The following is a 21,489-nucleotide window of genomic DNA, read 5'->3' as shown; positions in this document are numbered from 1 at the left end:
AGTTAATTGCTGTATACTTTGCAATCAGGAATTCAGTAATCTCATTCTTACCTCATTCACTATGTTCATCCCACCATTCATTCTTGTCGCCCAGGCTGGAGTGCAGTGGCACGATCTCGGCTCACTGCAAGCTCCGCCTCCCGGGTTCACATCATTCTCCTGCCCCAGCCTGCCGAGTAGCTGGGACTACAGGCTCCTGCCACTACGCCCGGCTAATTTTTTGTATTTTTAGTAGAGATGGGGTTTCACCATGTTAGCCAGGATGGTCTCTATCACCTGACCTCGTGATCCGCCCGCCTCGGCCTCCCAAAGTGCTGGGATTACAGGCGTGAGCCACCATGCCCGGCTATCATTCCACCATTCATTCTAACAATTGAGTCTCAACTACATGCTAGGCACTCTTTAGGATTCAATAAGGATTTGGTGGTGAACAACACAGAGCCCTCATGAATCTTACCTCCTGGCATCCAGGTTAAAATACCTTCTGTTCTTGGGCAAAGAGAATTAGAAACGAATACCCTTAACCTGACTCCCTTGTTCTTGAGCCCAGGACCAAGAAAGAAGAAGCTGTACAATCCAGAAGCAGGGCTTGAGATCACCTCCAACCTGCCAAGCAGATAAGTTCTGGGTATGCCAACTTGGGAGGCAGAGGTTGAAACCTCATAGGAGAAACTTTGGAGCTCATAGAAGGCCTAGGCATTATCAGAGGCCTTGAGTTCCAAAACCATGCCAGTATTTCTCCCTTCTGACAGGCTGGTTAGAAAGAGACTAAATGGGAGCTTTTTTCTCTTGACAGTGGGGCAGAGGGACGAGGGATGACAGCCCAGGCAGAAGCAGAGACATTGCCGTAAGTACTTACTAGACAGCGGGCAGCACAACCTTATACAAGTTGAGGGCCTTGACCTTGCCCAAGGCCTGACCTCAGATCCCAGATTCATCACACTAGCCTTTTGATCTTTGCCAGATTACTTAAACTCACTGTTTCCTCATCTGTTAAAAGGAATAATAATGGTGTCTATTTCAGGGTTTGTGAGGACTAAGTGAGCTAATGCATGAAAAGTGCCTAGTACCGTGACTGGCATATAGCAAGAACTCAGCAAATGCTTGCTGCTCTAACAAGGCTTTTATCTGATGACAGAATTGATCTTAAGCAGACACCGCAGGGTGTACTGACATCTGAGCAAACCATATCTCCAAAAATTATAGTTGTAAGTGTGCCCTATTCCTTTGGATACCGGGAGCTCCAGAGGCTTCTCTGTCCAGCTATCCCTGCTGATTTTTTTTTTTTATTAAAATTTTCACTTTTTAAAAGCCAGCATGCTAAAGGTGAGAAATTGGTGATAGGTGGTGGTTTTCCAGCATTTGTGGAAATGTCCTCACACTCCCTTTCCCTTGCTAACCATTCCCTAGGCTGGAGTCAAGAGAGGGCAAACCAGAAGGCCCAGCTTTGGGTCTGACTCCAAGACAACTGGCTGGGAGGAAAACTTAACAGGCAAAACAGGCTTCTGAGGCACAGTGGAATAGTGAGACTTCTGCATTGCTGCACTGGTGACATCCCCTACAGAAGAAGCTCCTCAGCTGTATATATGGCCAAAATAAAGATCACACCACCTAAAGGGAAAGTGCTGGGCAAACCAGAGATGGAGATGGCAAAGCAGGAACAGAAATGCTGCCACATTGAACAGGAAGCAGGACAGCTTGACTAGGCCAGAGTTCTCTTGCTTCAGGGAACCTGCTCAAGTTTCAGGAATTCATACCCACCCCCTTCACCTAGGATCCCTGCTACAGTGAGTAACTATTCTGTGCAAAGTGCTGAAGACGGCCAGCACTACTCTCGGCCACTTTCTTACAGCAAAGTTGGGGAAAATAGAATAGCAAAAACAAAACTCATACTTTTCTGTGTGTCTGAAGTTCTCCAGAAGGTTTCCAAATGGAATCCTCTCACAGCCACCCTGTGAAGCAGCCAGGGTAGTGACCTTATGGATGAGTGACAGCCTGTTCAAAGAATGACCTGCCTGTGTCCCAGGATGCAGATTTATGGCTGGGTTAGGATTAATTTCTTTATTTGATTTCCAGTTTTATTTTCCACTGTCTGTCAGTATTCCCCCGTTCTTGTTTTATCAGCTGGATTTGCAGAGAGATGTACTATCAATCAAAAGGGCTTCCTATAGACAGCTCCATGAATTGCCTTTACTCTGATACTCTCATTAGGTTCAGAGATTTCACTGGGAGGATAGCAGAAGGAAATGGATTGTGGTCTAGTATCAAAAGTACTGAAGTAACTGTCCAGTGATAGTTGAAATCACACACATTTTACTCATTTAACAATATCTGAGTTTGCCATCAGCACCTCAGAGGAGCAAAGCTTGGCTCATAAAGTTGAGTGAGTTACTGAGCCTGCCGCATTGGCCTACTTGCCACCTCCAGAGGTATCTGAAGTCAGCACTGCAGGTTCTGTGAACATTTAGGAAGCTGTGCCTCTTAGCCTTCTGGGCCCCTACAGTTGAATTGCTCTCCTATCTGGTACTGAGGGACCAGCAGTCTTCCTACCCTGCCTCCACTGTTACCACCAATCCACTTTCTAATAAGGACTGCAGATTTATCTTAGCCCTGCCTTAACTGGTCTTCCCAGCTCAGACTTCCTTACTCAGTCTATCATCTCAGGATTTTCTTCTGTGGTCTTTTTCAAACTACTAGCTGACTATTCCCTTTTATTTCCCACTAGGAATCCCCCTACCCACTGCAATTTCATCAAATCAAACTGCCCTCTTTCATGCCTCTTCCCTAGTGCCTCAACACAAGCCTGTGCATAAGCTTGAACATTTCTACCTTTGCCAATGGTATTTCCCCTTCAGGCTTACCCTGCTTCCTCCTTCTCAGACTTTTCCAGTCTTGATTGTCCTCTCTGTAAACACAAGAATGAATTTCAAGACAAGTTACTTAATGTCTTAGAGCCTGTTTCCCTATCCATAAAATGGGGCTATAAATTCCTCAGGATGGGATGAGGGTACAAATAAAAAATGAAGCAGGATATTCTTTGTAAAAGCATGTGTACATTTTTTATTGTGTTTCTCCCCAGCTACCTTCCCTCTCCCCGCCACACATATCCTATTTGCAGAGTGTTGGGGGAGGTGGAACTGTGATGTGGGCCCTGCTGTCTAGCAGTCTGCAGTCACACACAGCCATCCAAACTACGAGATTGTATATGATTCAGTGCCAAACTGTGAGCTTTGGGGAATCCAGAAAGAAGGATGAAGTGTCTTTCCCAAGGTTCCTTTGGTTAAATGTGCCACTTGAATCCTGTTCTGACTCCTAGGCATGTGCAAGAGTCAATCACATATGTTCCTGTGGACTTTATCATTTTGGTCCATCTCTTGAGCCCACATGAATACTGTCATGGATGGAAGAGGAAGGACCAGGCTGGGTCAGGGCCTGAATGCAGGTTTTGTTTGGACTATAGGGGCTAAGTTCACTTTAATAGGCTGTGACCTATTAAAGGAGGCAGGACCCAAGTTTGCACAGAAGGACCATCCTAATTGAGTTAAAGGAGTTGGGGAGTTGATTGTGAAGGGTTTCCTAGATTGCTGCTGGGTAAGGTGATTGAATCTGGGAAGGACAGGGTATTTGATTGCCTAGAAGGATGCACTCTAAGTTCTGGATAAGAATGGGGTCCAAGATGAGCTGGAGGGGAAGGCAAGTGTTTGAATGACCCAGTCCCTGAGGTGAGCCTAGGTTAGGGTTAAGATTTGGTGAGTGAACAGGTGCAAATGCTTGTGGCTTGTTTATCCAGAAAAAGCATTTTCTGTGTGCCTTTCAGGTCAAGCTGTTACTTCATCCCCTTCAGGCCTGACCCCATCTCCCCAACGCATAGCTCAAGCTGAACAGCCCCTGAAGCTGGGAATCAAGCCCCTTCCTTGTGTTCAGAGCTTCCCCAACCTCCAGTCTCCACCTAGGGTAGCCTTCCGTCCACATCCTAGAGCAGAAGCGAGTGGCAGGAGCGCAGGGAGTGAGGTCCAGGTTAGAGGACAGGCCAGAAGGCCCTCCGAGAGGGTCCCCCAACCCCTCAACGCCAGGGCAGGTTTGCACGTCCCCAGCAGTAGGCAAGTCGGGGGGATCCTAGGGTTACAGGGGAGGAGAGGGCGGGCTATAAGCATGTGGAGGGTGCACGGGGTGGCGAGGCCACCACCAGGGGGCGATTATCAGGGCCGTAGCGCCTAGAGGCGCGGGGTCGCCCGATGGCCGAAGGCTGTGTGTGAGCCTCGCTCTCAAACCGCCTCTATTGTGCTAGAGCAGGGGGCGCAAAGAAGAGAGCGGCGACCTTCCCCTCACCCCACCCAGTCGGCCCCGCCTTCCAGGACCCCGCCCCACCCCCGGCTCCGCCTCCACCCCCCGCCCCGCCTCCAGCCGCGGCCCCTTCCTCTCGCAGCTGGTGCTGTGGGGCCGCGGAGCGGCGCATCGCTGTCTCTATGGCCCTGGATCCAAGCGCAAAGGTGAGCAAGGCGGGGAGTGCGGGCGGCGGCCTGGCCTGAGTTGGGGGCTTTGGGCCGGGGGTCGGGCAAGGCCTCCCCCACGTCCATTCTACCCTCCAAGCTGGGCCAGGCCTTTCTCACCGCCAAGTCCCCCGATTCTGCATGAAGGCTCTAGAGGGGCGCGGGCCAGGCCTCGGGCTGCGCAGGGTGCAGACCGGCCATCACGGAGTCGGGGACCAGCATGGGGAGGGGTCCGTGTGGTGAACAGTGTTCCCCAGGATCTGGGTCACGTCTCCCGGCGTCCGGCGGGATCGAAGGAGAGCTTGTCCTCGAGCTGCAGCAGTAGAGACTGAGGTTAGACCTGACGAAGGGAGAGAACCGCGGACTGTCCAGGATGTTGTAGGGAGGGGGTACGGGGGGAGGGGCTCTCTCAAGCCAGGAAAGACCACCATCCTACTAGGCAGAGGGAGATACTGCCTACATGAGGCAGGTGGACATCTGGGATGAAGGTCGAAAGCCTGCTGATCCTCCATTGATCCTGTTTTAAGGGTCTCTCCTCCCCAATTCCCTCCACCCTAGGATCTAATAGAGGGAAGGTGATCAGAGTTCAGGGGGCTGGCCCTGGGGAAGAACTCGAACTGTGGAACTTGGGGTGGAGTGTGGGGCGTGGACAGGAGACCTTAAACCCGCTTCGCCACTGAAGGGAGGGGTGGTATGCTCCGCCCCGCCCACTTAGCCCCGCCCCCTCCCAACAGGTTAAGTGGGGGTTGAGAGCGCCAGCCCGTCTCCTACCTCTAGAACTGCAATATACATCGGGGTGGAGGAGTACTAAGTTATGCGTTCCATTCCATCTTTCCTTTGCTAAAGCTAGAGGCCTCCTCCTGCCTGGGTTAGTTTCCCATTCCCTCCCTTGTAGAGCGGCCTTGACTCATGCACCCATCCCATCTGACCATCCAAGGTCAGAAGCCTCCGCCATCACCCCCCTCGCCCACACACACACACACACACACACTTGAAATTGGGCCTTAGAATTGGGACTTTCAGGAACGCAGGCAGGGTTCTGCTCTGCATCTCACCCCAGTGGACACTAGCAGCCCCCAAGCCTGTGGTGAAAACTGGACCCCTGTATGCATGTGTGCTTCTCTCTGCATGGATGTAGTTGTGTGTTCAAGGACTCTGTGTGAACACACATGTACTTGACCCTTCTGTGAATATGATTGCCTGGCCCACTACATCAATGGGTTTGTGTGCATGTCCCTACACATACATGTATATGGATAGGACCCTCCTGTTGAATAGAGGTGCACAGTCCTTGACAGAAACCCATATGTGTGGGTTTATCTTTCCTCAACCTCTGAGGCTGTGTGACCTGCTGAATGGATGGGCATGTAAATTCAACTTCACATGTGAATATGTATGATTACCTGTGGCTGTGGCCCTCTGTGTGAGCATATGTGTGCACAAACCTCCCTGTGAGTGTATGTGTGAGTGACCCCTGTGAATCCATGTGTTCACAGTCCTCCTTGTGAATGTGTATGTGTGTGTGTGTGCATCCATGTGCGTGTACATCATCTTCCTAAGAGTCACCCATGTGACTCTTAAACTGTAAGTGTGACATGCACCACACTGAGTGGCTCCTCTAACCTGGGGCATGTTCCTCCTAGCCATAATGCTCCCCACACACATGCCTTTTGCACTGAGCAAATAGGAGGTCCCAAAGGTAAACAGGTGTGCCTCCACAGGGAGGGGTGGGGCATGGCCAGCTTGCCTGAAGCTTCCTGCTGTCCCAGCTCCCAAACAGGGAGCCTATACCCTTTCAGGATCAGGGAATCCTCTTCTCTCCCTTTCATAGTCGACTCTCCCCCTCAGGGCTCTGCCCCTGCAGTGCTGACCTTTACCTCTTGAATAAATGCTCCTGTTATCCCTCTGGCCAGTTCCTGATTCCTCCCCTCTTTCCAAGGCCAGATAGTTAATATTTGACCTGGGAGAGGAGGCACCAGTGGCACCCTCTGGCCCTGCCTGTGGGTGACAGATGAGATGGAATGGGTTAGGTCTCTCCACACCTCACCCAGCCGAGGAACTCTTCAAGGAAACCCTTGGTGATTAGGAGGCCTGTTACAGGGGTTGGGAGATGCCCACCACCCACCCCCATTCTCTCCCCAGCTGGTTGGCTTGAGGGAGGGTCCAAGGGCTCAGGGATCCCATCATTTACCTTCTTCACATTGCTTATGTCTCAACTGGCCATGCACACTACAGCCTCCTGCACAGACATTACACCTGTGCAACCAGGGGGACCCTAGGTACCCACCCCAATGCCTGTGAATGCCTACCTGCAGGTAGGGACACGTGTGGATGCCTAGCCAGAGGGTGCAGTACAGACTGGCATGGGCAGAGATGTGTACCCCCTTAGAGAGGAATACCAAGGAGAAGTTATAATTAAAGAGAAATTCCAGAGGGAGCTCTCAGGCCAGGGAAAAGAAAAAACAAAGGGAAAGCAGGACAAAATAAACAAAGGCCCATTAAACCTCTCTGGTCAGGCCTTCCTGCATAAGGCACCCCCGCAGGCAGCAGGGGCAGCTGCTGACCGAGTTGCATCTCATTGTTGAGAGAAGCAGGCATTCTCTCAGAGAACCCCAGCTCCTTTGACTTGAGGGCCTAGCGGAGCTTCTGACTTGGCCAGAAGAGGGTCATGACCTTGGGTTCGGGTTGTGGGTGTCTAGGGTCTTGTAAGGAAGGTAAGTTCCACCCCAGCCTCCAGCATCAGAGCAAAGGGATAGACAGAATGATTGTGAGTTGATCCTGTCGTGGGCGTTCTGTGGATGCTGGGCCTCCTTCCTTCAGTGCCCCCTGAAGTCTGGGTAACGCCATCCATCTTCCACCCACATACAGATCAAAGAGCTTTTTTTTTTCCCTGTTTTTTCTTCAGAAAACGGACCTCAGAAAACCAGGACTAGCTCTACTGTCGGGGGCAGGGTGATCCCATCAGTAACCTACAACCCCTCTAGAACTTCACAACTCCCTCTCACCATGGAGTTTGCATTTGATGCAGAAAGGCATGTGATCCCTCCCTCCTTCTGACCTCTTAGCTGGGATTCCATGGCCACACAACCCTGTGACTCCATGTCCCCCCGATTCCAGGACCCCCCATGGCCCCATGATTCCTTGGCTCCCATGAGCTTATGACCCCTGACCTTCCAAGTGACTTCCTTGGACTTTGACCTCTGTGACTGTGCTTCCCAATCCCTGCCCCTACAACCTGTGACTCTGGCTCCCTTTGGGGGTCTTGTTAGTCTGGGCCTCCCCAGGAAGATGTGGGGGAGGCTGTGGCCCCTCCTCCTGAGCATTCTCACAGCAACTGCAGTCCCAGGACCCTCACTGCGGAGACCATCTAGAGAACTAGATGCCACCCCTCGGATGACCATACCCTATGAAGGTTAGACCCTCAACCTCAAAAGGCAGCAGGAGCCAGGGCTGGGGGTGGGAAGGCACCCCAGAACTAGACTCACTGTACCTGCTCTCCCCAGAGCTCTCTGGGACCCGGCACTTCGAGGGCCAAGCCCAGAACTACTCAACACTGCTCCTGGAGGAGGCCTCAGCAAGGCTGCTGGTGGGAGCCCGAGGTGCCCTGTTCTCTCTCAGTGCCAACGACATAGGAGATGGGGCTCACAAAGAGGTCAGGCCCTGGAACCTGGACCACCCAGAGGGTCTCCATCCTCATCCAGCTCCCTGGGACCTCAACTTCCTGAAAACCCTGCCAAGCCTTCCATAGTCCCCTGGTCAGACAGCACTGCCCTTCCCAGCCCAGGTGTCCCTTGCATTCAATGTTCCTTCTGAAATTGATCCTCACCCCAATTTCCCCAGCTCCGTGGGGTCCTATTGCCTGGTCCTATGAGTAATAGGTATGGGGGTCAATGCATCAGCCTATTCCCTTTGCCCCCACTAGATCCACTGGGAAGCCTCCCCAGAGATGCAAAGCAAATGTCATCGAAAAGGGAAAAACAACCAGGTATGTGGTCTGCCCTGTCCCCAGCTCCTCTCCTCCTCTTCCTCCTCAATCAGGGATGCCAGAGTTGTTGGGGACACAGATGGGTAGGTGCAGACCTGCCAGTAAATCTCAGCAACCACAGTAAACATTGTAAGTATTGCCAGAGTGGCAAGCCATGGGCACAGCATTTTTTTTTTTTTCTGTGTTTGAGGTTGGGTCTCACTCTGTCATCCAGGTTGGAGTACAGTGACATAATCATAGTTCACTGTGGCCTTAAACTCCTGGGCTCAGGGGATCCTTCCACTTCAGCCTCCTGAGTAGCTAGGGCCACGGGCATATGCCACGCCGAGCTAAGTATTTTATTTTTTGTAGAGACAGGGTCTTGCTATGTTGCCCAGGCTGGTCTTGAACTCCTGGCCTCAAGCAGTCCTCCTACCTTGGCCTCCCAAATTGCTGGGATTACAGATGTAAGCCATTGCACCTGGCATCTGGGCACAGTACTTCTAATTCAAACATCTGGTGGCCTACTAGCTTATCCTGCAATGGCATTTTCATCTCCTCTGGGATCCCAAATAATCATGATAACAATAAGTAGGCTGGATGCGGTGGCTCACATCTGTAATCCCAACAACTCACGGAGGCTGAGGGTGGGAGAAGAGCTTGAGTCCAGGAGTTCGAGACCAGCCCTGGCAACACAGCGAGACCTGTTGTGTCAAAAAATATACAAAAAAAAAAAAAAATTAGCCAAGTATGCTGGCATGCACCTGTAGTCCCAGCTACTTGGGAGGCTGAGTGGGAGTATCACTTGGGCCTGGGAGGTTGAGGCTACGTGAGCTATAATTAAGCCACTATATTCCAGCCTGGACGACAAAGCAAAACCCTGTCTCAAAAAAACAGACCAACAAAAAACAGTAAGTAACCTCTACAGATGCTTACTTAGGATGGGGTTACTTCCCATTAAAGCCATCATAATAAATTGAACCATTGTTAAGTCAGGGACCATCTATAGTAAGTGCTGATTTAGCTATTATCTCAGTTAATTCTAAAATAACCCTATGAAATGGTATTATCCTACATTTCGCAGATGAGAAAAATGAGCCTTTGGTCAAGGAATAGTTCAAATACCCAGTATTCCATGGAGAGGCATTAATGAAGCGTCAGCCCTTTCCAGCTAAAGAATAGGGTGTCTCCAAGGGTCCCATGTCTGGCTATGTAATGGCTGTATCTGGAGAGCTTTTACAAAATAAACAACCCTGGGCTGGGCATGGTGGGTCACACTTGTAATCTCAACACTTTGGGAGGCCAAGGCAGGAGGATCACTTGACCCCAGGAGTTCGAGGCCAGCCTGGGCAATATAATGAGACTCTATCTCTAATTTAAAAAAAAAAACAAAAAAACATTCCCAAGGTCCACTGGGCCAAGGTGGGCCGGGGGTGGTGTTGGGACAGCTGCATTTAAAAAGGCATCTCCAAGAGCTTCCATCGAAGACTGCCTCTTGGTGCAGCACGAGTAGAAAACAGGGCTGGGGAGGCAGGTGGAACCAGGTCATGGAAGGCCACAGATGCCCAGCTGGGAGTTTGGGTTTTATTCTGTGACAGTGAACACCCTCACAATTTGATATTTTAGAGGCTCCTACTTTAATGTATCACCCAAATATATTATAAATGCAGGTGCCAAACTCAGTAGGTCTGCGGAAGGGCCCAAGTCTGCAATTCTAACAAGCTCCCAAGTGAAGTTGATGCTGCTGGTCCCCAGACCACACTTTGGATAGCAAAGCTTTATAGAACAGTTCCCAAAGCATGTTCTGAGGAACACTAATTTTCAAAGGAGGGGTTTAAATGTCAAATGAGTTTGGGAAACACTGCATGTCCAGTCCCACAATGCACAGCAACATCCTTCAGGCTCTAGGAAGTAACCCCAGTAAAGATAGGTTTCACCTGTGGTTTCTAAAGTTATTTGAGCAGAGAATACCTCCCTACCCCCTTTAAAAAATGTAAACATCCGCTGGGCGTGGTGGCTCAGGCCTATAATCCCAGCACTTTGGGAGGCCAAGGCGGGTGGATCACGAGGTCAAGAGATCGAGACCAGTCTGGCCAACATGTGAAACCCTGTCTCTACTAAAAATACAAAAATCAGCTGGGCGTGGTGACACACACCTGTAGTTCCAGCTACTCGGGAGACTGAAACAGGAGAATCTCTTAAACCCAGGAGGCGGAGGTTGCAGTGAGCTGAGATCACACACTACACTCCAGCCTAGTGGCAGAGCGAGACTCCATCTCAAAAAAAAAAAAATTAAATTAAAAAAAATAAATAAACATCTTGGGGAAACATCACTATAGGAATATTTTTCTGGCCCCAGGTACTGGATGGATGAAAATAGGGTGAGTCTGGAGGCAGGAAAAGCAGTGAGGAGGCTGGGGCATCATTTGGGTCAGAGGAAGGGACCTGAGCAGGCTTATGGAGAGGAGGGACAGATGCCAGTGGCTTATATCAGGTGAGGGAGCAGGAAGAGACAAAAGAGGCCTGTATGGATTTAAACCCTGGGTAACAGGCAAGAGGAGGAATCATTAACATGGCAAAGGAGTCAAGAGACTGGCAGCTGAGGGCATTTGACAGGCAGAGAAGACCAGTGTGACTGGAGTGGGGTAAGTGAGGCCAGAGGAAGGGGCAGAGTCCCATCACACAGGGCTAGGAGCATGTGGGACTCTATGTTCAGGTCACCGATGAGCCGATACAGTGGTGTGATCCACTTGACTTTTTTTTTTTCAGACATGGTCTCACTCTGTTGTCCAGGTTAGAGTGCAGTGGTTCACTGCAGCCTCGACCTCCTGGGCTCAAACAATTTTCTTGCCTAAGCCTCCCAAGTAGCTAGGACTACAGGTGCATGCCACCACATAGAGATGAGGTCTTGCTATGTTGTCCAGGCTGGTCTTGGACTCCTGGGCTCCAGTGATCCTCCCACCTCAGTCTCCCAAAGTGCTGGGATTACAGGTGTGAGCTACCACACCTGACTAGGTTTACATTTTTAGAATATCCCTTGGAAAGTGGTTGGAGAGTAGCAAAAGTGTGTTGTTTGGTAAAATATCTCTGGAAGGAAACTTCAGACGATAGTAACAGCAGTCTTCTTTGCAGGCAACCTAGGAGACAGGGATAAATGGGAGACTCCTTGTTTATAACATACCCCTTTGTACTTTCTGAGTTTTATACTATGTACATGTATTCATCGTTGACTGAATAAATAGCTGTTATAAAAGTCATTTTTATGAAAGAGAAGGTTGGGAGGAGCTATCAGGTAACAACTGCAGTTGTCTAAGGAAGAGGTCATGGTGGTCATTTGGACTGGGTGCTGTTGGTGGAGTCAAAGTGGACCAAGTCAAGAGACATTTAGGACAATGAATTAATTGTGGAGAGGGACTGAATGTGGGGGTGAGAAAGTAGGAAGCAGCAAGGATGATTCCTGGCTTCTAAATTGAGTCGTAGGATGGATGAAGTGAGGTGGGAAAGACTGGATAAACAGGTTTAGGAAAGATGTAGGTTATGGAGGAGGGGATGAACTTGGCTTCTGACAAGGTGAGTTTAAAGCATCCCTGGGATATCAGGTGGAGAGCGAGCTGGCATCTAGGGAGAGATTTGGTTGTATCACCCCAGTGGGGAGGGCAGGAGTTCCAAGAATAGAAAGAGTTGCTGAGAAGGAGCTGAATGGGAGAGGAGAAGCACCTCAGGATGGTGGAATCCCTGGCAGCTCTTGAACCAGGGGTGGAGGGAACTGCAAGAGACACAGGAGATATTGGCAAAGTGGTGTCAGATAATCCGAGGGACAGAGGAGAGAAATAGTGTCATGTTACTGGGAGGCCAAGGAGAGTGAGTTCTAGGAAATATTCTGGAGCAGTGAGAAGGATCACAGGTATCTTGGAAAGAACCATTTGTCCTGTGGGTAGGGACAAAGGCCAAACTACAAAGCTAGACTAATGGAGGAGGCCTCTAGTCAGGCAGGGGGCTCACAGCCCTCTCCACCTCATCCCACAGACAGAGTGCTTTAACCATGTGCGGTTCCTGCAGCGGCTCAATTCCACCCACCTCTATGCATGTGGGACTCATGCCTTCCAGCCCCTCTGTGCAGCAATTGTGAGTATACCTGTGTTGTGCTAGATCTCTGTTGGCTTCATTAGGGATGGGATCATGTTCGAGATGCCAAAGAAGAGACTCAGAGCCAGTGAAGGAGACGGATGGTTTATTAAGGGGACTTCCATACAGGGCAGTCCTGTGGTGGTGGGCTGCACTGGAGAACCACTCCCCTTTGTAAAAAGCATGCAGTTTATATAGCATTTTCACTTAGCAGCCTCCCCCTAATCACCTCCACCTGGCAAACTTCATTTAACCCAAAACAAAGGGACTTGATCCCCTGGATGGCATGTGTTCCACAGGATGGGCTAGGGGCTCATGTGTTCTTCATAGATAAGGAGTGAAACTCTGGGTTGCCCACTCGCAGATTTGGAACTCCAAACATACATTGTTTTTAGGCCATAAGGTCATTCTCAGGGGATGCTTAAGTTATTGCTGTCAGGTGCATCTGCCATACAACCTGCCCCTAGCCCTGATTGCTGATCCCTGACCCCAGACTGATCTGACTTGGAGCCACTGTCCCTACCTGTCCTCTGAACCAGTTACTGCTGGTCCCTTGTTCCCTAGGATGCTGAGGCCTTCACCTTGCCAACCAGCTTTGAGGAGGGGAAGGAGAAGTGTCCTTACGACCCAGCCCGTGGCTTCACGGGCCTCATCATTGGTGAGCAGGCCCTCTTCCCTATCACAAGCATGATGTTTTTAAGATGTGGATCTCATCTCTAGGACCTGCCACCATGTATATGTCATGTGCCCTGTTGTATATGACATGTCTCTCATGCCTGGAATGTCCCCACGCCAGATGGAGGCCTCTACACAGCCACTCGGTATGAATTCCGGAGCATTCCCGACATCCGTCGGAGCCGCCACCCACACTCCCTGAGAACTGAGGAGACACCAATGCATTGGCTCAATGGTTAGGAGGATGAGGCACAGGATGATGGGGGGTAGGGGACTATTTCTTCGTTTTTACTCCCTTGGCCAGCTGACCACCCCACCCCCAAATCCCCAGGTGAGCCTGCCCATTCCATTCCTGTGTGTTGTCAAGTGAGGGGTAGGCCTCAGAGTAGGGGAAAGGGGTCCCCAGCCTGTCTCAAAAGCCTCTCAAACTGCCTGACCCACAGATGCTGAGTTTGTGTTCTCCGTCCTCGTGCGGGAGAGCAAGGCCAGTGCAGTGGGTGACGACGACAAGGTATACTACTTCTTCACGGAGCGTGCCACTGAGGAGGGCTCTGGCAGCTTCACTCAGAGCCGCAGCAGTCACCGTGTGGCCCGTGTCGCTCGTGTCTGCAAGGTGGATAGGGCTGATGTTGGGGCACGGGTATAGAGGTTGGACCTCTGACCCTGGCCCCTTAACCCGTACCCCCACCTCCCCAGGGAGACCTGGGAGGGAAGAAGATCCTGCAGAAGAAGTGGACATCCTTCCTGAAAGCCCGTCTCATCTGCCACATTCCACTGTATGAGACACTGCGTGGGGTCTGCAGCCTGGATGCTGAAACCTCAAGCCGTACACACTTCTATGCAGCCTTCACGCTGAGCACACAGTGGTCAGTGCAGGGACAATGGGGAGGCAAGGAACTGGGGACAGCATAGGGGCTGGAGCAGAGGTCAGTGAAGATGAGATAGGATCCACTGTGGGGAGGTCTGGCTGCAAAGTGAGATTTTTTTTTTTTTTTTTTTTTTTTTTTTAAGAGGGAATCTCGCTCTGTTGCCAGGCTAGAGTGCAGTGGCGCGATCTCGGCTCACTGCAATCTCCACCTCCTGGGTTCAAGTGATTCTCCTGCCTCAGCCTCCCGAGTAGCTGGGACTACAGGCACACGCCACCATGCCTGGCTAATTTTTGCATTTTTAGTAGAGACGGGGTTTCACCACGTTGCGCAGGATGGTCTCGATCTCTTGACCTCGTGATCCACTGGCCTCGGCCTCTCAAAGTGCTGGCAAAGTGAGAATTTTAAGCACATCAAGCTAGAGAATCAAGAATTTTAAGCACATCAAGCACATAGAGCCAGAGAATGAATGCAGTGGTCCACTGACTCACAGGAGAGGCCCTGTGGGACTATAGCTGGGGTTGGCCAGGGTAACAGTGAGCTTCAGGCTGAGCATGGGTTGGGGGGCAGGCTTGACTCTGTGTAACTCGCCCCTCTTGCCCTATGTCCCATTCCTAGGAAGACCCTGGAGGCCTCAGCCATCTGCCGCTATGACCTGGCAGAGATCCAGGCTGTCTTTGCAGGACCCTATATGGAATACCAGGATGGTTCCCGGCGCTGGGGTCGCTATGAGGGTGGGGTGCCTGAGCCCCGGCCTGGCTCGGTGAGTGCCCAGGCCTGGGACCAGTGCTGAGCAGACAGAGCCCAGGGAAGGGTCAGTGAGTCTGGCCTTGTGGAGAGGGCAGGCAGGTGGTGGAGTCCCGAGGTTCACCACCTTTGTTCCCTACCCCAGTGTATCACAGATTCATTGCGCAGCCAAGGCTACAATTCATCCCAAGACTTGCCATCCCTGGTCCTGGACTTTGTAAAGTTGCACCCACTGATGGCTCGGCCCGTTGTGCCCACACGTGGACGGCCCCTGCTGCTCAAGCGCAATGTACGCTACACACACCTTACAGGGACACCTGTCACCACGCCTGCTGGACCCACCTATGACCTGCTCTTTCTGGGCACAGGTGCTTCTGATCCCAATCCCTGATCCCTGTTGGCCCTGATCACTAATGCTTCTGAATCCATTAATTCCTGCCATGACTAATCTGGAGTTCCCAATGTCCTGAGGGTCCACTGCTCCTGGCTGAGTCCTTGTTCTGGACCTCTGGACCTCATGACTCCTGAGCTGTTCCTATTAGGCCTCTTGCAGGGTGCTGAGAGCAGATCCCATAGTTGGGGTCTGACTCTCTGCTCTTTCCATGCCAGCTGATGGCTGGATCCACAAGGCCGTAGTCCTGGGCTCTGGGATGCACATTATTGAAGAGACACAAGTGTTCAGGGAGCCCCAGTCTGTGGAAAATCTAGTCATCTCTCTAATGCAGGTAACCCTTCTCTGTGACCCTTAATATAGGCTTGCTGAAATAGGAGGAGGGAGTGGGGAGGTTGGACAGAGGCTGTGTATCTGTAAGTTTGAGTGGGGGCATTGCTGACCAACTGTCCTATCTGGCTCCCAGCACAGCCTCTATGTGGGGGCTCCTAGCGGAGTCATCCAGCTACCACTCTCCAGCTGCTCCCGCTACCGATCCTGCTATGACTGCATCTTGGCCCGAGATCCCTACTGTGGCTGGGACCCCGGCACCCATGCCTGCAGGGCAGCCACCACCATAGCCAACAGGTCCCAGGGAAGCAGGTGGGAAGTGGTGGGGGGTGAGAGTCACATGTGGCCTGAGTGGAGGAGGAAGGCCTGGGGGAGTGCAGGGGCTAGTTATTGGTAACAGACCTATCTACCCTGTCACTGGGAAACTGAAACCCAGTTCCCCTTGTTCATAAAACCTGATCTTCTGTCCCAGGACAGCACTGATACAGGACATAGAGAGAGGAAATCGAGGCTGTGAGAGCAGCAGGGATACAGGTAAGTGACTCATATGAGTGTGGGTCTAGCTGCACAGCCTCTCCTCTTTGCCATTTACTGCTATGTCGTACACGTTTGTATCTGAGTGGCTCTGGCTGTGTGCATTTGGTAAGGATGACTCAAATGCAGAGCCTGGCACAGAGTAAGTGCTCAACAAACATTTACTGCCCAAATGAATTATAAACTAGGAAACACATTCAAGATGTGAAGTGTGTTGTCACTTCTAGAGCTTATAGCCAAGTAGCAGATGACAAGGGTTCAGGAACGTAATGGGTATTTCCCCAAGGGAGATCAGATGACTGAGCTGATATCTGAAGAAAGAACAAAAGTTAATCATCATAGCTAAGATGTATTAAGTATTTACTGTGTGCCAGGCACTGATCTAAATACTTCTATGCATGATGTCATTTATTCTCACAGCATTCTTATGAGAAAGGTGCCATTATTATCGTCCCCATGAGGGACCTCTCTGAGGCCCAGGGAGTGTAAGTAAATTGCTCAAACTTATTCAGCTATTAAGAAACTGGACCAGAATTCAAACCTGGCTGAGTACAGTGGCTCACGCCTGTAATCCCAGCACTCTGGGAGGCCAAGGTAGGTGGATTGCTTGAGCTCAGGAATTGGAGACCAGCCTGGGCAACATGGCAAAACCCCATCTCTACAAAAAATACAAAAATTAGCCAGGTGTGGTGGCACATGTCTGTAGTCCCAGCTACTTGGAAAGCTGAGGTGGGAAGATCACTTGAGCCTAGGAGGTAGAGGTTGCAGTGAGCCAAGATCACACCATTGCACTCCAGCCTGGGTAACAGAGTGAGACCTCATGAAAGAAAGAAAGAGAGAGGGAGAGAGAAAGACAGAAAGCAAGGAAGGAAAGGAAGGAAGAAAGAATTCAAACCTGACCCTAAGCAGTCTGACTTGACTTTTTTTTTTTTTTTTTTTTTTTTTTTTGAGACGGAGTCTGGCTCTGTCGCCCGGGCTGGAGTGCTGTGGCCGGATCTCAGCTCACTGCAAGCTCCGCCCCCCGGGTTTACGCCATTCTCCTGCCTCAGCCTCCCGAGTAGCTGGGACTACAGGCGCCCGCCGCCTCGCCCGGCTAGTTTTTTGTATTTTTTAGTAGAGACGGGGTTTCACCGTGTTCGCCAGGATGGTCTCGATCTCCTGACCTCGTGATCCGCCCGTCTCGGCCTCCCAAAGTGCTGGGATTACAGGCTTGAGCCACTGCGCCCGGCAGTCTGACTTGACTTTGTGCTTCTGGTCACTATACTATATTATGCTATCTCCCACAAGTTAGCCAGGCAAGCAGAAGACATGGGGTAATGGGGTGACATGCAAGCAGAGGGAGCAGCAGGCAGAGGGAGGCTGGCACATTTGAGTGACAGGAGAATGGGCTGGACAAGTGGGCAAAGACCATGTTGAAGATTTTGGTCTTTATCCGAAAAGCAACAGGAAATCTCTGAAGAGTTTTAGGCCGGAAAGTGGCAAGATCAGATTTGTGTTTTTAAAATACCTCTCTTGGAGAATGGATTACATGGGGCCAGAGTGGGCCAGAAGTCATGGAAGGAGAGAGATCAACAGGTCTAAGATAGATGCCAGAAACCAAATCTTCGTGAGAGTTAGATACAAACGTGAAGAAGGGCCGGGCACAGTGGCTCATGCCTATAATCCCAGCACTTTGGGAGGCCAAGGCGGTTGGATCACTTGAGGTTGGGAGTTCAAGACCAGCCTGGCCAACATGGTGAAACCGTGTCTCTACTAAAAATACAAAAAGTAGCCAGGCATGGCAGCACATGCCTGTAATCCCAGCTACTCAGGAGCCTGAGGCAAGAGAATTGCATGAACCGGGGAGGCGGAGGTTGCAGTGAGCTGAGATCACGTCACTGTACTCCAGCCTGGGTGACAAAATGAGACTCCATCTCAAAAAAACAAAACAAACAAAAAAAGGTGAACAAGAAGAGGAGGGAGACTCCCAGGTTTCTGACTTAAGCAACTGTATGGCTGGTGGTGCCATTCATAGTGGTGGCAATTCAAGGAAAGGACCTGGCGTAGTTTGGGAGAAAAGCTTTGGCCTTTGAAGTGTCCAAGAGACCTCATATGGAGATGCCCAGCACATGGTAGATATCCAAGTCTGGCACTCAGGAGAGAAGTCTGAGGGAGAGACTAGGAGTTACTGGCAGATGGCAGAAATTGAAACTACAGGACAGGATGAGAGAATGGAGAGAGAATGGAAAAGGGCACTGCCTGCTTCCTGGGAAGCGCCAACGTGAACCTTATGTGGAAGCATGAGCACAGAGCCTGGGTCAGCTGTCACGGTGATTCCGGGTTCTGTGCTTGGTGCCAGGGACTTGGCTGGCAGTCAACAGTCTGGCTTGCCATCTCCATTCCCTTCCTGAGATGGGCTGGTACTGACCTCTCCCCTAACCCCCACAGGGCCACCACCACCACTGAAGACCCGCTCTGTGCTCCGGGGTGATGATGTCCTCCTGCCCTGTGACCAGCCATCCAACCTGGCCCGGGCCTTGTGGCTACTCAATGGAAGCATGGGCCTGAACGATGGACAGGGTGGCTACCGTGTGGGCGTGGATGGGCTGCTGGTGACAGATGCACAGCCTGAGCACAGTGGCAACTATGGCTGCTATGCTGAGGAAAATGGCCTCCGCACCCTGCTGGCCTCCTATAGCCTCGTGGTCCGGCCAGCCACTCCTGCCCCAGCTCCGAAAGCCCCTGACACACCTGGGGCACAGCTGGCACCTGATGTCAGACTGCTCTATGTGCTAGCCATTGCCGCACTTGGTGGCCTCTGTCTCATCCTGGCCTCCTCCCTCCTCTATGTGGCCTGTCTGCGGGAAGGCAGACGGGGGCGCCGACGGAAATACTCACTGGGTCGGGCCAGCCGGGCAGGAGGATCTGCCGTGCAACTGCAGACAGTCTCAGGCCAGTGTCCTGGAGAGGAAGATGAGGGCGATGAGGAGGAGGGGGCTGGAGGCCTGGAGGGCAGCTGTCTCCAGATCATCCCTGGGGAGGGAGCCCCAGCCCCACCACCCCCACCGCCCCCACTGCCACCGGCTGAGCTGACCAACGGCCTGGTGGCACTGCCCAGCCGGCTGCGAAGGATGAATGGCAATAGCTATGTGCTCCTGAGGCAGAGCAACAATGGAGTACCAGCAGGGCCCTGCTCCTTCGCTGAGGAACTCAGCCGCATCCTGGAGAAAAGGAAGCACACGCAGCTCGTGGAGCAGCTAGATGAGAGCTCTGTCTGAGCCCAGCCTCCCAGAACAAATGCTCTTCCAAGCCAGCCTGTCTGTCCCAGGCTGGGCCACTGCCTCCCTAACACAGCCACCTTACCTTCATTCCCCCCACTCTATGCCCTTTTCCCAACTTTTTGATGTCCCTGTAGGGCTGGCCAGTCAGGCCCAGCCAAAGCCCCCTCCTCAGTCTCCACAGACCCACATGTGAGCAGCCCAGGCCCATCGGTGCTCCTCAGAGGTAGGTGCTCCCTCAGGATCAGGTGCCCTGCAGACCCAGAGCCAGTTCCTATCCCCTAACCTAAACACTTAAGAGGCGAGGACTCCATCCTCCTGTTCCATTCATCTGCCCAAACCCTTTCTCTTTCTCCCAGGCAGGGCTCTGCAGGTCCATATGGGCTCAATGTCACCACCCTCTGCATGGCCCTGTGTGCTGGATGGTCCTGAAACCAGACAAGACCTCTGCCAGCCACCTAAGCCCTGCGTACATTCACATGCACACGTGGAAGAATGTTTATCGGCTGGGCTGCAGTGCCCCTACCCTCACCTTCTCCTGGTGCATTCTTGTTTCATCCCTGCTTCTGGACTTGGGGTACCCTCCCAAATGCCACATCCTATCTGGTCCTCTTCCCCAGCCCCATGTGGTGACCTTTGTCAAGAGCTTGGGAATGGGCCAGCCTGGGGAGGTAAGACTGCATCACTCCCCTCCTCTCCCTTCCTGTGTGGCCCTTGTGAATCAGCCTCCCCACTCTCCTTGGTCATTCTCAAGAGTATCAGAGACAGAGCTCCAGGCATGTCCTATCCCCATGCACATGTGGCAACACACACCTGTATCACACATGTGCTTACATTTCCACTCACATGCACCTCTGAGCCTCCCCTTGCTGCCTTGGACCTGTGTTTGTTGGGTTTGGTCCGTGGACATTTCAGAGGGAGATCCCCCTCCCGTTTAGCTGTCCTCACAGGCCCTTCCTTAGGATGGATGACCAACACTGCACTCAATGAGCCAGCCTCTCTTTTGGGGGAACCAAGCATTCGCTTCCCCTAGACTACAGCAGGGAAAGGGAGGAGAAATCTGATGTCTCAATTGGCATATGAAGCCCGTTCTTGGAACTATGCAAAGGGCAGTGGCTGGGAGTTTGGATGCTTAGCTCCTACCCCTGTCCTACCTCACCGGGGCACTTTCAGGGTCCAGGGACCTCTGAAGTCTCTAGGCCTATATGGGACAATCAATTCTGACTGAGCTCCCCCATTCCCCTCGGGTGAGGATGACTGTTATTTTTGTAGCTGAGAACGTGGAATCCCACGAGTTTTTACTGCCCTTCACCCAAACTCTCCCACCTCCACCCCACAATGAATGTATTTATTGTGAGAATGGCTATACTTCTTTAGGAATGCCCCCACTTACCACCAGGTGGGTGGAACAGGCATGTGACAGAGTGGGGAGCCTGGGCTCAGCTCCTCCCCCTGCCGTTGGTTAATAAACACCCTCTTTCCCCACAGCTATGCGTAGTCTGCTTCATCTAGATGGGCCCAGCCCTGATCACCAGGGGACAGGCTCCTGAGCCTATACAGGTACCGCAGTGATGTCCGCTTCCAGGGTTGGCTCTGCTCCCTAATACAACTATTTGCAGAGGAAACTGGGATCCTCTGCTTCCATCCAGACTCCTTGGCAGGCACGCAGGACTCTTTATTAAGGTTCACACTATTCATTGATCATGGTGTTAGGGCATGACAAGAAAATGACAACGGTTCAAGAATTCTTATGAGGATTTCTAGATTTTTATTTTCTGGCTCTCATTTGCCCACCATCCCCCCTTTTTAAACTAAGACTGGAAAATATTAATCAGCCTTCCTGCCCTTCCACAAGGTTCTCAGCACCCCCCACCAGCTGGCTCAAGGGACATGGATTTTATTTCTGCACAAAGAGGAACGTGGGAGGAAGGAGATGTATAGCTAAGACCACAGAAAGCTTGTTAGCCAGGGAATAACTCCCTTCTCCCTTTCAAGGGTCAGGCCTAGATTAATCACTTGGCCATTAATACTAACCACCTGATGGTTGTTATATGTTCTGCGTCTAGTTTTAAAATAATGAAAACTGAAGCTTGCGCTGAACATATGCACA

General features: G+C 51.6%; 1 protein-coding gene across 4 annotated transcripts; it reads left to right on the top strand.

Annotated features, from left to right (window-relative positions):
* Positions 1-258: 258 nt before the first annotated feature.
* SEMA4G (semaphorin 4G) lies at positions 259-20,866 on the top strand. Of its 4 annotated transcripts, XM_021943601.2 has the most exons (17): positions 259-628; positions 797-847; positions 1,411-4,490; positions 7,396-7,902; positions 7,994-8,142; positions 8,413-8,475; positions 12,481-12,579; positions 13,144-13,237; positions 13,376-13,489; positions 13,698-13,867; positions 13,951-14,120; positions 14,739-14,883; positions 15,013-15,235; positions 15,477-15,592; positions 15,725-15,900; positions 16,061-16,122; positions 18,550-20,866. In XM_021943601.2, exons 4-17 carry the CDS (start codon positions 7,779-7,781, stop codon positions 19,377-19,379), a joined length of 2,535 nt encoding a protein of 844 aa, XP_021799293.1. In that variant the 5' UTR covers positions 259-628; positions 797-847; positions 1,411-4,490; positions 7,396-7,778; the 3' UTR covers positions 19,380-20,866. The 4 variants fall into 4 exon arrangements, 3 of the variants coding, with proteins under 3 accessions (XP_021799293.1, XP_021799292.1, XP_009213457.1); XR_651901.4 differs by having other exon boundaries at positions 259-4,490; positions 18,550-19,605; positions 19,739-20,866; XM_021943600.2 differs by having other exon boundaries at positions 259-847.
* Positions 20,867-21,489: the final 623 nt, after the last annotated feature.

This window comes from Papio anubis, chromosome 11 (genome assembly GCF_008728515.1).
Source record: "Papio anubis isolate 15944 chromosome 11, Panubis1.0, whole genome shotgun sequence".
NCBI lineage: Eukaryota > Metazoa > Chordata > Mammalia > Primates > Cercopithecidae > Papio > Papio anubis.
Note: the sequence above shows the minus strand (reverse complement) of the source record. Positions and strands in the feature narration are given on the sequence as shown.

Excerpts from the sequence above, each read along its gene's own strand:
- SEMA4G (XM_021943601.2), top strand. The coding sequence starts at position 7,779 with ATGTGGGGGAGGCTGTGGCCCCTCCTCCTGAGCATTCTCACAGCAACT. Across the intron at positions 7,903-7,993 it reads GATGACCATACCCTATGAAG|AGCTCTCTGGGACCCGGCAC; the intron begins GTTAGACCCTCA and ends TGCTCTCCCCAG. Across the intron at positions 8,143-8,412 it reads GAGATGGGGCTCACAAAGAG|ATCCACTGGGAAGCCTCCCC; the intron begins GTCAGGCCCTGG and ends TGCCCCCACTAG.